This window comes from Cydia amplana, chromosome 21 (genome assembly GCF_948474715.1).
Source record: "Cydia amplana chromosome 21, ilCydAmpl1.1, whole genome shotgun sequence".
In the NCBI taxonomy this organism is placed as follows: domain Eukaryota; kingdom Metazoa; phylum Arthropoda; class Insecta; order Lepidoptera; family Tortricidae; genus Cydia; species Cydia amplana.
Window position 1 is genome coordinate 631459 of NC_086089.1, and position 13602 is coordinate 645060.

Sequence of the window (13602 nt, forward strand, 5' to 3'; positions counted from 1 at the left end):
GAAGGGTGGAAGGGTTTGAAGCGGTGGTTGTTCTTCTTCTTTATGATTTATTCCGTTAGAGCGTTTTTAAATTTTATTTAACTAAGAACTACGAAAAGTAAGTTATTAATCACACGAACTTAGTTAAGTACTTGTTTGATTAACAGTACATAATACGAGTTTTTTATTGCTACGAACCTGCAGTTTAACTAACGGCCAATACGAACGTACACAGAAATCAGAATGATAACTGAATAAAATCATTTACTTGGTTATCGTCAAAATGACAATATCATTTAGAAGTCATTTTAATTTAAATGCACGTTTGAATTGGCTTGTAAGCCTCGTACTGAGAAGCACTTAACTTCAGTCTAATATCGCCGGGACATTAAACGCCGAAACAAATTTACCCGCAGTTCACAAAACTACGATAAAGAGTCGTGTCCACAGAACAAGTTAGAATGGCGATGCGAGCAGGGTACGTGACGCCGCCGGTTTTGAGCAAACGCTCGCATGCTACTCGCCCGCGCTGACCGAAAAACGAAGTAAACATGCCTTTTGCGCCACAATAACCTTCAGATTAAGAAGCCAGACATCAAATCTGTCTACAGGAGGCGTATCCATTCACCACGCACACAAGTTTTTACTACCGTTGCGCGAGTGTTAGTAAATGTGGAGAGGAACGAGCGGCGACACTAGTTCCGATACTAACTGCGCGTGATAGCCATTCTAACCTCTGTGGTCCTATGTTCTGTGGTCGTGTCAACCCAACAAGAGGTGCTATTACTCGCCAACTAATTACTGTCGTTACACTGGCTGTAAACATTAATTTATGTTGATTATTAGCAACGTGTGGCCTAGTAGTGAACCTACGGACACAGGAGACTGAAATTACAGAGTAACAGTTTCATACAATTGTTTTGTGGGATGCCATTGCCATGCAGATGCAGTCTTGCATGCGACGAGTGGCAGATGCTACGCACATGTAGGCAATGCTATCAGAAAATATTATAAAGTTGTTGCTCTGTCATTTTAGAGACTGCACGCATAGGTACTACTACTAACTGTAATTATTAAGTTTTACGTATTAGTTTGGTGTTCTTCAAGCATAGGCAAGATAACATATCAAAACGCTTTCATCAAATCTTCTCATTAAGGGACTTTAAGAAGACGGTTCTCATCGATCTCGGTATTTTTAGGGTTCCGTAGCCAAATGGCAAAAAAACGGAACCCTTATAGATTCGTCATGTCTGTCTGTCTGTCCGTCCGTCTGTCCGTCTGTCTGTCCGTCCGTATGTCACAGCCACTTTTTTCCGAAACTATAAGAACTATACTGTTGAAACTTGGTAAGTAGATGTATTCTGTGAACCGCATTACGATTTTCACACAAAAATAGAAAAAAAAACAATAGATTTTGGGGGTTCCCCATACTGTGAACTGAAACTCAAAATTTTTTTTTTTCATCAAACCCATACGTGTGGGGTATCTATGGATAGGTCTTCAAAAATGATATTGAGGTTTCTAATATCATTTTTTTCTAAAATGAATAGTTTGCGCGAGAGACACTTCCAAAGTGGTAAAATGTGTGTCCCCCCCCTGTAACTTCTAAAATAAGAGAATGATAAAACTAAAAAAAATATATGATGTACATTACCATGAAAACTTCCACCGAAAATTGGTTTGAACGAGATCTAGTAAGTAGTTTTTTTTAATACGTCATAAATCTCCTCAATACGGAACGGACTCGCCCATGAAGGGTCATGGGCGAGTCCGACTCGCACTTGGCCGCTTTTTTATGAATATCACCCCATTCGTCGAAGAAACACAATATTAGAAAAACATATTTTTTCTATTCCTTAAGTACCTACTACCTATATCCAGAATAAGCTCGCATAAGTACGTTCACTTTATCACGTCACAATAATTTTGGTAAAAACGTTTGGAGGAAACACGAAGGAAAGTTAGTTCTAAGAACAACATGGAATAAATTTCGTACACGCAAAACTTCTGCTTCATAAATGCGATGAATATTTAGTACGTGGATTTAACGCCATGTGAAAACGAAGTGTAAATGTATCCTTCAAACATGTTAATTAATCTTTTGATGAGATTTCTCTTTCCGGAGTATACTCGCGTAAGGATATAAAACTTTACGACCGTAGTTGTAATAACAATACTTAGTAAGAGATACTTAATTCAAGTTTACGTATTAAAAATAACATTTAAAAGCCTAAATCCATATCCATATCCATGCTATATAATATTATAAATCCGAAAGTGTGTCTGTCTGTTACTTCTTCACGCTTAAACCGCTGAACCGATTTAGTTGTAATTTGGTATGGAGATAGTTTGAGTCCCGGGAAAGGACATAGGTTAGTTTTTATCCCAGAAATCACAGTTTAAGGGGGTGAAAAGAGGGGTGGAAATTTGTATAGGAAATCGATAAAAAGCAGATTGGGTAAAAATATGCTACCACAATTACTAACTCCACGCAGACGAAGTCGCGGGCAAAAGCTAGTATTATATAAATAAGCCGAAAGTGGTCAAAACAAATCCTTTCAACCATGAGTTAATTACACTAGTTATTCCCAAAATACCTATGGCATGGCACACTGCGTTAGATTCGCACTTCGCTCCGAAGTTTGAGCCAGCCCACACTATGCGCGTATTATAGTCGGAGCGACGTGCGATTCGGACGCAGTGTGTCATGCCCCTAAGTCCCATGTCCAATAAAAACAACTTAATCTCAGCTTTAGGTGGATCACCTAGTGAGTCGGTTAATTAGTTCTATTGAAAAACAATAAAGACCGCAGTCACAATAGCTTGAACTCTATAACAAACGCTTCGGACAATAATTGATTGTCGGGGACTTTGATTGAGGACGGTATGTGAATTGTGAACTCGGTTCTTGAAGTGTCACACATGGATTTAGACTTTATTAAATTTGTACTTTATTGCCATAGCGAAAGTCTGAATTTACATTAACACGATTTGTAGAGGAAAACGGGTAATGGACCAGTTTACGTCAAACTCCCGATTAGTTGTTTTATGTCCACAATGTGACGAGATAAAAGTGGTTAAGGTATATTTTCCTAATTACCCTAAACTGGGGTTACTTTCAATCGCGGGTAAACATGGAAAATCAATGTTTAAGAGTAGAGTTGATTTTTGAAAGCAAGCTTAAGAATTTCATATAATGTGGTTGACAACCTTACCTGGCGTTCAAAAACCAACTAACTATACCTAGTCTAAAAATCTGAGTTTACCTTTAAATTTTCCTGTCTTATTTGATCTTGTTTCCGATTATTAAGGATCAAGCCCAGACTCTTCAATTAACGGACCCGATTCAAGCCACCGCTTTTTAGCCTAGTCAATAGCACCTTGCCTAAAGCTGACGATCCCGAGTTTGTATCCAGGTTTTATATGTATAAGGCATTGCTATTAATACGTGTATTGTCATGGTAAAATAACAAGTTAAATTTGTGAAATAAATAAGTTTCTGTTAACATTTAAAAAATGTTAATACAGGCTTACTTACGTCTACGCATTCTTTATCATTAAAGAATTGAATGTTTAATCAGTTTGACGGTACGAAATAATTGACTTGTTTATTTAATTTATAATAGCTAGGTACTTCGGTTAAAATTAATTTGATACCAGTTAATTAAAATTATTTTCTAAGATAATCATAAATAAAAGTAAGGATAATCAAAGGGTAAACTTTTTAAACCTAATTAATTATCCGTACAGTAACCATAAAACAACATACCTACCAAAATAAACTCCATAAAGAACTTTTGAAACAAACCGGATGAATTCATACCAAAATTAAGGCCGAGCTGTAAGTACTTCGTTCACAACGGATAGGGGATTATGTATTCATGTCTTCGTTTTGAGTTGCGTGAGCGACTGTTTTATTTACTGGAAGGACATTTACGTATAATTAATTGTATTATTCGTTGCTAGTATTCAATTGTTACGTTTTTAGGCACAGTTAAGGGAGAACCTTATTCAGATTCACTGGATTTTGTATAGGTACGGTAAAAAGAAACAACGAGTTGCACTCCGGGAGTGCCGGCAGAAGTGAAAACTCAATGACATTGTAACAGTTTTTCGATCAGGTCACGTGTCCGTCTTACGAATTTTCAATCTGTCGAATCTGTCGGTCACGTGACCTGTCGAGTCACCTCAAAAAGTGCACAGCTCCGCTAAAGCGCCGCTTCAAAAATTTTATGTGAATTATTTACTGATTGATTGGATCTGATTGATAACGGTATCAAGATCAAGCATTGACATTCCAGTTTTTAACATACTAACTTGACTTTTTTTATCTTCTATGTATAATAGATCTATGGAAATGCGTATGTCCTGACTGACTGGCTCTTCAACGCGGAGCCTAAACTACAAAAGTACTGAATCGAATAAATCGAATAATATTTTATTTTAAGTTGGCAACTTGAAAGATTGAATAAGAGATTTTATTAAAATAGATGAAAAGTAATTTCATCGTTTTTGAAAATTCATCTTCTAATTGATTGATTGATGGTCTTGATTGAGGAATTGAAACTTCGTAGATAGACATTGTAACATACAAATATTAGGTGTTGTCAAATTACACACCAATATAAAAATCCACGCGAATCCACGTAGTCGTGGGAAACAGGCTGTTAGGGTTGAAAGTTTGTGTCGTAAACAAATACTTTTATGTAAGAGACTTGATATTTGGTAGGACAGTATGAATCTTATTTGTTGCCAAATTATTAACCCAACTCAACTGCAATTTTGTGCAGCAAAAATAACAAAACGAATTACCTAAATATGTAAAGCTCACGACTTAAGTTCGTGATATAACACAGAAAGCTGATTCTACTAGGTTAAAAATCTGGTGGTATTTACAACAATCGTTGTTTTTGTTATCTTAAGTATCCCCGGATGTAAAGACGAGACGAGATGTATCTCAAAACGCGCTATCCTCAGCAATACTTTTGATCTCGACAGTAACTTCCATGAGTAAATGTACTCTTGTACAATTATACAAAGTATTCCTGAATAGAAAACCCCAATGCACAAGGAAGTTGTAACGATCAAAGATAAGAGGCAAGATGGCGGCCATCATTTCTTTATTTGTAAAAAAAATGCGGGATTTAATTAAACTTCCAGTTCTCTCTCCCAAGACCGACAGATTCATGAGTGTTGTTTTAAATATTGTGCTCTGGTTACACATACGTACATACATTTAAATGTTTAAGAAGTCACTAATGAGAAAACCTTTATTACTGTAGCTGGAATTATTCGTACCATGATAATCTACAATAAAGGCAATTTATGTGTAGGTCATTATTGGTTCTGCTTAATCTTAAATCTATTGTTTACATGTGTATAATTGTTATTTAAGATATTAATAATATTTAAAAATAGATAAATATAGACAAATACGAATCTTACCTGAGAGTACAGCACTATTCGACACATGGCAGTGCCGAAGAACCAAGTTTCCGTCACGTCCCATAATACTGTTGGAGGCAGACATATCAAGATCACCATGAAATCAGCCACCGCAAGATTCACGATGAAATAATTCGTCACAGTCCTCATCGAATGATTCCTGTACACCGCGATACACACTAGGGCGTTCCCAATCAGGCCGATCACAAACACTATTGCATGCGTTGTTATAAGCACCCATTCGAATGGCCGCGGAAATATGTACTCTTGTAACATTTCTATGTACTCATCTCTTGTCATATTACAATAGTCCTGATCCCCGGGGCAAGCCGTTGTTGAATAGTTGTCAACTTCCGTCGTTGTAGTATCTTCGGCCATGATTCTTGCAAATTCTATGTCGCTTCGATTTGAAACCATTTTATCTTTATCGTGGATTTCGTTTCTTAAACTATCTGTATCTGCTTCTAAATATTCTGTGTTATTAATTTCATTTGACACTTTTTCGTCGTGTCGAGTTCTGACAATAATGTCCCGTTCAAGGTAATCATTTAAGTCTATTCTTGTATTACTATCTAAGAATTCATTTAATATGGTTAAATTGCTTTTGTTGTTGTTGAAGCTCTCTGAACTAACACACAAGTTCCATACAAGAATCATAATGACTTTACTAAGCCGAGAGTTAGCCCGCGACACCATCGTGGAATTGTTATCAGGTCATTTTTCTCCCATGATCCAAGTTCAAAGTTTCTCTGCTAACTTCTGCGCTCCTCCCATCTGTGAAAGGAAATTTTAATTAAAACAATGGTTCAAGTGTTCAAGTTTGTGAGAACTTTAAAAATGAATGCCATTAGGGAAGTTTACAGTAGACATATTGAAAACAGAACAAAACATTTCTGAATTCCCCATTTAGACCAACCCTTTAAGACTCAATTAGTAGCCAAAGTAACATCTTTGCACTAATTGAGTCTAAATTGATCGATGTGTGAGGGTTGTATTTGATCTAACTAACTTCTTTGGTACATCTTCATCATGCACAATGCTTCTTATCTTATCTTGCCTATGCGGCGCTTTTTCGGTTTGGATACAATAGTTAAACTTTATGTTTGAACTAAAAGTAGGTAAGTTTTTAAATAACGAGATTGATTAAGGGGAATATCGTAAGAATCAATTCAGTTGGCACCATTAGGTACATAACTACCCCATCACGAATCCATTGGAAAGCCCATTTGTATGTTAATTTGCATTTATTACTGCTAATTAATTAGCTGCTAATGGCTTAAAGACTAATAAATATCAGATGTAGGTACAAATTACATAATTTCGACGTTCCTCTATTGACATAGAATTAGATTCTGAACGGTTTATTGTGTCTATTGGGGTTACTATTAGGTATACAAAGTTTTGCAACATCGTATCGCTGTTTCGTGGTAATTTGTATACATAAGTGGACTTAAGACATAATTAAATTTGTGACAATCATATTTACAGGAAGAATATTACCGTTGTTATGACTACTTGGGATCAGCGTAATGATACCTATTAAAAAAACCTGCTACTAAATTAGAGCGGTAGAGAGCCCTTATAAGATTATAACGGAGTTATTACGGAACTTTAGTTAATGAAATTTTAGTCATAAATTAAAAAAATAACGAGATGAGTTCAAAATTCCAGATTCCCGTCTCATATTCAGTTTGTTTTAATGCGAATCTTGATTTCTTCATTTGATAACGTCAGGCCGTAAACTATTCATGACAATTTAGCTGACAGTTATAGGTAGGTATTCGCCTGTTGGGATGATGTTAGGTGAGAAATTTCTACTCATTTTGCTTTCCTAGAAATTATATTATAATTATTTTGCTATCCAAATGTAACTCGGTACTTTTTCGCAGATAAGTGTGCGCGAAGTTGACCCAAATGTTGGTAACAAATTGGTATAATATTTTACATTTTCTGAATACGCCATGTAACAATTTTCCTTGGTTTACTGTGAGTTTACTAGCTGTTTTTGTTGTTGTTGTTATTTACTGCTAGTCTGTCAGTACAACACTGCGTTTTGTTTTCAGTTACAACTTTCTCAAAACCTTAAAATAGGAAAGCATTAAAACTTTGTCCAGTCTGAACAATCGCGTGACAACTAAATAAATTCAAGTCACAAATTAAAACAGGTCGCCCTAGTTCTTTTACCGAGTCATGTACGAAAGATATACAAAACGATTTTAATTATGTATGAGATGGGGAAAGTAAATGCAGACAAAAAGAACCAACTTTCTTTAAGTGCTGAGTAAAGATCATCAGTTACTAACTAGCATTTGAACCGAGTAGTAAGACAACTACATTTTACAGTAAAGCCCAAAGTATGATACATCCATGTAGGTATTTTAAATATGTTTTAAATCGACAGTAGATCACTACACCTTAAAATTAAAAGAAAAGTACCCCGCCGCGTCTGTCTGTGTGTTCGCGATAAACTCGAAAACTACAAACGGATTTTCGTGCGGTTTTCACTTATCAATAGAATTATTGTTGAGGAAGGTTTAGGTGTATAATTTGTTAAGGTTTTGTGTAACCCGTGCGAAGCCGGACGGGTCGTTAGTGTTATTGTAATGTTGAAGGGGACTTAATATTCTTCAAATTAGACACCTTAAGGTAGATCTTATTTAACTTGCAACATGTGAATCCAGGAATATTTTTAGTTGCCGCATAGTTGCAGCTCTCTAAGTATGCTCTCGCCAATCTTGCGAGCGTGTCTCTGAATATAATAAACTGAAAATTTTCTGCTCGTCGCCTAATCCGAGCCAAGGTTTGGGAAAAACCTGGGCGCTAATTCTGCTTCTGACTCAGAATTTTGTGACCAAATTTTCATAGCTATGGTTTTTGCACAGCAAAGCAAGTGTGTTATTTTTTGAAGTGAAAACTTCATTAGCGGCGCTGGGCACTTTTTGAGGTGAGGAAAAAATTATAAACTCGAGACAGCGTAAGGCGATCACGTGACCGTAAGCCCCGTAAGGTGACTCATAATTTAAATGGAATTTAAATCAATAAAGAAAAACTCAATGTTATTTGACTCTTTACCTATGTTCAAATAATTTGACGTTGTCATGGCAGTATGTAAATAAACATGTCAATGAAAAAGTGTGATCTTATTTGAGAATGATAATAATATATAATAAATAAATAGAATACCTCCGCTAAACGTATGTATCGTGTTACCGGGCGTCGGTAACATAAGTGAGGTGAGTTTTCACTTCTATTGGCACTCCCGGAGTGCAACCGTTGTTGCTTGTTTTTTTGATACCTACATAAATATGAAGTTGGTACTAAATAATGGGCAATAACACTTTTTATTGCTCTCTTTTGTTCAAAGGTAGATAAGAAGTGGTTCCTAAGTGATCTTTACAGAGACTTGCAAACGTCCCGCCATTTAATATTTCACTTTGACTCTAAATTTCCCTCAAACTTATGTATTCATATATTTGTGGTTTAACCAAATTTTAGTATGAAAAGTTACGGTTACATTTCACAATGGGGAAATATAAATGTATTAATCCAAACCACACAACATCGATAACGTTACTATACGCTTATACGCCTCAATCGCCTCTCTGTATCTGCCAAAAATCCAAATCACGGTAGACGTGCGTTTGAGCAAATCATTTACACCGTAATCGAAAAGGTTGTAACCACTACAAAGTTACGTGATTGATCTAACTTCGCCCACTCGTCATTACGTCCCCAAAGGGCGATCAAAGGCTTCAAATTTGTTTTTCTTTACTCGTTCCAATACTTAACGAGTATTTGCTTCAGGGTAACCAACACAGAACATATTAAAGAGGTTAGAATGGCTATCGCGCGCAGTTAGTATCGGAACCGGTGTCGCCGCTCGTTCCTCTCCACATTTACTAACACTCGCGCAACGGTAGTAAAAAGTAAAAACTTGTGTGCGTGGTGAATACGCATCCTTTAAAGATAAAGATAAAGATATTTTATTTGCAAGAATACTTAATTCTAAAATACATAGGTGTTGTTTTGTCAAGTTGTGTACAGTATTCAGTCGCACAAAACGACATGCAAATTTTACATAAAACGCTATCTACTAATTATTGTAATAAATTAAAATTGAAACATTAAAATTCATAATAAATAATTAATTAATCAATAATAAAAATATTTTAAATTAAATACAATCATGTTAATACACACTAAAAATTATACTCCAGATATTCCTTCACGCTATAGAAACAGTGCTCTAACAGAAAACTGGTTACTTTTTTCTTGTATTCCATAGCTTTTAGTAATTTATACTGTTGGGCAAGTTGTTGTATATAACTATGCACATTTAGACAGATTTGATGTCTGGCTTCTTAATCTGAAGGTTATTGTGGCGCAAAATGCATGTTTACTTCGTTTTTCGGTCAGCGCGGGCGAGTAGCATGCGAGCGTTTGCTCAAAACCGGCGGCCATTCTAACTTGTTCTGTGGTAACCAATATAAATACTTCTGATTACGCGTACTTGTCGCTGGTCTGGACGTATGCTGGTCAGAGTCAGTACGCTTGATGCGATGGGAATTATACTTTGTTTGGTCTCTTCCAGCCACGCATGATAACCTTTTGGCATGAATATTAAATAAGATTAATTTAGATTTTTAAGTGTACCTAGAATGTGGAGCGACATAATTCAAAATTCAGCTGAGAGTTAAGGATGACTCACGCTAGACCGGGCCGGGCCTGGGCCGACGCGTCCGACGTGTCATTTTCTATGACGGCTGATCGGTGAACACGTGGTGCTTTCCATAGAAAACGAAGCGCCGGAAGCTCCGGCCTGGCCCGGGCCGGTCTAGCGTGAGTCATCCTTTATATTCGCCTGTTGAAAGAGTTATGCGAAACGGCAACTCATTTTGCTTGCCTAGATATTTATTCTAGAATTATTATTATTACTAGGTTTGTACTTTTGTTGCCGTAGTATACTAAAATATTAAATTACATTCGAACTTGTAAAATTAACCCCAACGCCCTTCTTTATCAGTCAGATGATTTACTCGTAAGTTATCTTGATTTTACTTAATTTCAATGAATATCCTCACAGCGTTAATTAAAATGTTGCGTGCACAATAAATACCCGCGAGTTACTTCGTAAGCGCTTGTCTTGGAAACATGGCGGAATGATCCATCGCTAGCATTTAGTAGGTACTTCGTAAATTATTTCTACTCGGTATTGTGTAGGTACAGTCATTATTAAATATGTTTCTATATGTAGAAGAATTAGACTGTAACATATATTTATATCCCTATTTGGAAAAGTATTCCAGGGTGGCAAATACATGTGGCCCCTTGTTTCATTCGCTGAAATTGATGCTGACTGTCTCTGGAAGTTTTTTTTTTAAGTTGCCCCCTACACTTTTTTTTTCAAATTTGGGATTTTTTATGTTATTTCTACTCAGAATCACGAGCTCTTTCTATCCTAATAGGAGAAAAAAGTGTCCCAAAATTTCCATACATTTTTCGATCTTTCCATTCCGCGACCGCCATACAAAGTCTATGAAAAATGGTGACGGAATGGAAATAAAAACCTTAGGGCACTTTTTTTCTCCTATTAGGATAGAAAGAGCTCGTGATTCTGAGTAGAAATAACATAAAAAATCCCAAATTTGAAAAAAAAAGTGTAGGGGACAACTTAAAAAAAAAACGCCCCTCTACGTCGTGTCGTCTATAAAATTAATCTTTCAAAACAAGTAAAACCGACTTCAAAAAGGATAAAATAAAATATTATCCCGTTCTATATGCGCTAGCAATTGATACGTTTGAAGTCGGTGCCAAACCATATACTGGTAATAATATAATTATACTGGGTCTTTCTTTCTTATAAAACTATACCACACACTCATTCCCATCGCACCTCCTTTTTTGAAGTCGGTTAAAAAGAGCCTTAATGTTTGTCGACTGCAAAATCTAACAAAATTATTTCGTACAATAAATTGTACAAAAATATTTCACACAGTCTTTATTTATAAATTCAGAGAAAATACCATTTATCAAAAGTAATAACTGTTTTAATAAATATTAACGCCAAAGGAAAACTTATGAGTGGACGCTCTGATGCCACTTACAATAAATTCTACATATTTTTGACTACATTTTCCGAAGCAATGTTTTAATCTATGTTTTAATCTATGCTTTATAAATGCAACAAACTGTTTAATCAGTTATACTGAAACACTACAACCCGTATTTGCAGCGATATTGCCTATAAAAGCTGGTACTAGTCGGCTAGTGCCAAGAAATTGATACCCTAATAAAACTACTCAATATGCTATGTATATTATGTACCTACTCCAATCAACAAGGCATTTTATGCATTTTTATTTTGTTATGTTTCCTTATTGCCGGCAATGTATGTTAGTAGAGTACTGTAAACTAATAAATGACTTGATTATAATGACTATTATTGTGGTAGAAGGGATGATTATTATTTAGAAATTTAGAAATTTAATTCAGGCAACAAGGCCCATATTACAAATACCTTACAGACTAACATACATATGTATTTTATAAATTTAAAACTAAACACTAGTTATTTAGTCGATAAAACGGCGTGGCTCCGTTGCATCGGCTGCTCCTGTGTCGGATTCGGCAGTTTGCCCCGGAACCTCCGAATCCGAAACACGACACCCTTCGGCCAGAAGTCGGCGCACTCGATGGTCCCCTGCAGCGGTCGCGGCACGCGCACCACAAAAGAGTTGCAGTGCACGTAGTGGCGCGATCGAAGCCGGAACACCCTCAGCGTGTAACCGGTCTTCTGGTGTACATACTCCACCACTTCAGCAGCCGTGGCGGTGTAATGCAAGCGCGATACGTACAGCGCCTTACTCGGTGTAGCAATCCGCAAGCCAGAATTAGCCGGTTCGGCGGTACCACACTGAGTCTTACGAGGCGCCGTGCGCGCCTTCTTCTTTCTTGATACCAGTGTGTTCTTTATTGTACGAGTCAAACGTCCCGGTGACTGGTCTAATTCTTTAGTACTGATGATGTGTTTGCATTTTATGACTGCGTCAACTGTCACGATTTTCCTGAAAATGAGGAGCGGTTATAAAACAGTCTGTAACTTTACTAGTAGTTTGCTCTAAAATGAGATGAATGCGACACCTTCAAATATCGTGCCATACCTAATAATAACAAAAACTTATGCTACGGGTAGGCGGTAAGAATAAATGAAACTGTAGTTTTTAAAATAACGAACTAAATTTATTCTCCCTTAACTTCCGCCGCAAGCACACGAATACGTCGTAGGGTAGGGTACGTTCTAGGCCGGTACTGATTTTGCTCCGAGGACAGTTCCACCACGCAAGTACTCCCCTGAAGCTGCCGGAGCCACTGCGGGTTGGGAGACGGAGACGGACGAGCTGAGGGACGTCAGCTGGGGCCGCTCAGGAACTGCCGGACCGGTCTTCTCGGCTACGGTTCTAGCCGTAACTAGGCTCCCTGGAATTTATTTCCATTGTGTGAAGAAAAGTTCTTAATATGTCTCCGCTGACTGTACCCGGCACGGCAAGAAACAAAGCGAGAAGCAGTACTGCGTGATGATGATGGTGAAAGTTTGGTGATGTGCGGAATGGTACAGTCAGACGGAGTTTACACTTTGCACTGATGTTAAATTAAAAATAACAAGTTATAAAACAAAACTGAGTATAGGATCTAACGGTCAAATTTTGAATTTAATAATTACTGGAAATTAAATTAACTTATAGACTTTAAAGAAACACAATTTAGCAATTAAACAAGATGTAATAAGAGTGAAATGTATGCAAGAGTACTTGAATTAAGTGGCAAGCAAAATCACACAAAGAAGTAGCATAGCGAAATAACCGTTACAAATATCATTTAAATCTACCTGCTTAGAATAAGCATAAGAAATGTTCAACACTTACCCAAAGGGGATTTCAAAACTGAATTTAATAAATTAGTACTGAACGAGTACAGATTTAAGAAAAACGAATATATATTATTCGTTATTAAAACTCGCCGGCTACGTCTAAAGTCGCTTGCGCGGAGGCAAGACATAAGACATAAAGGAAAACTTAATTTAAATAAAATTGTATCCCACTTTACAGCCTTTGCAAGCCACATAGATGCAAATACTTATACGGTGCGCGACTTGTGAACACGTGCTTGTAATCAAACATT

The 13602-nt window shown here is 36.7% G+C and overlaps 1 protein-coding gene across 2 annotated transcripts in view; it reads right to left on the bottom strand.

The window, feature by feature from the left end:
* LOC134658025 (orexin/Hypocretin receptor type 1-like) overlaps positions 1–13602 on the bottom strand; it is a 115281-nt gene that overhangs the window by 17833 nt on the left and 83846 nt on the right. Inside the window, exon 3 of one of the 2 annotated variants that reach the window (XM_063513628.1) lies at positions 5425–6191. In XM_063513628.1, coding sequence (XP_063369698.1) covers positions 5425–6120 — 696 coding nt within the window. In that variant the 5' untranslated portion in view covers positions 6121–6191. Of the gene's footprint in view, positions 1–5424; positions 6256–13602 lie in introns of those variants that run through there. The other variant, XM_063513629.1, reaches the window with a different exon arrangement.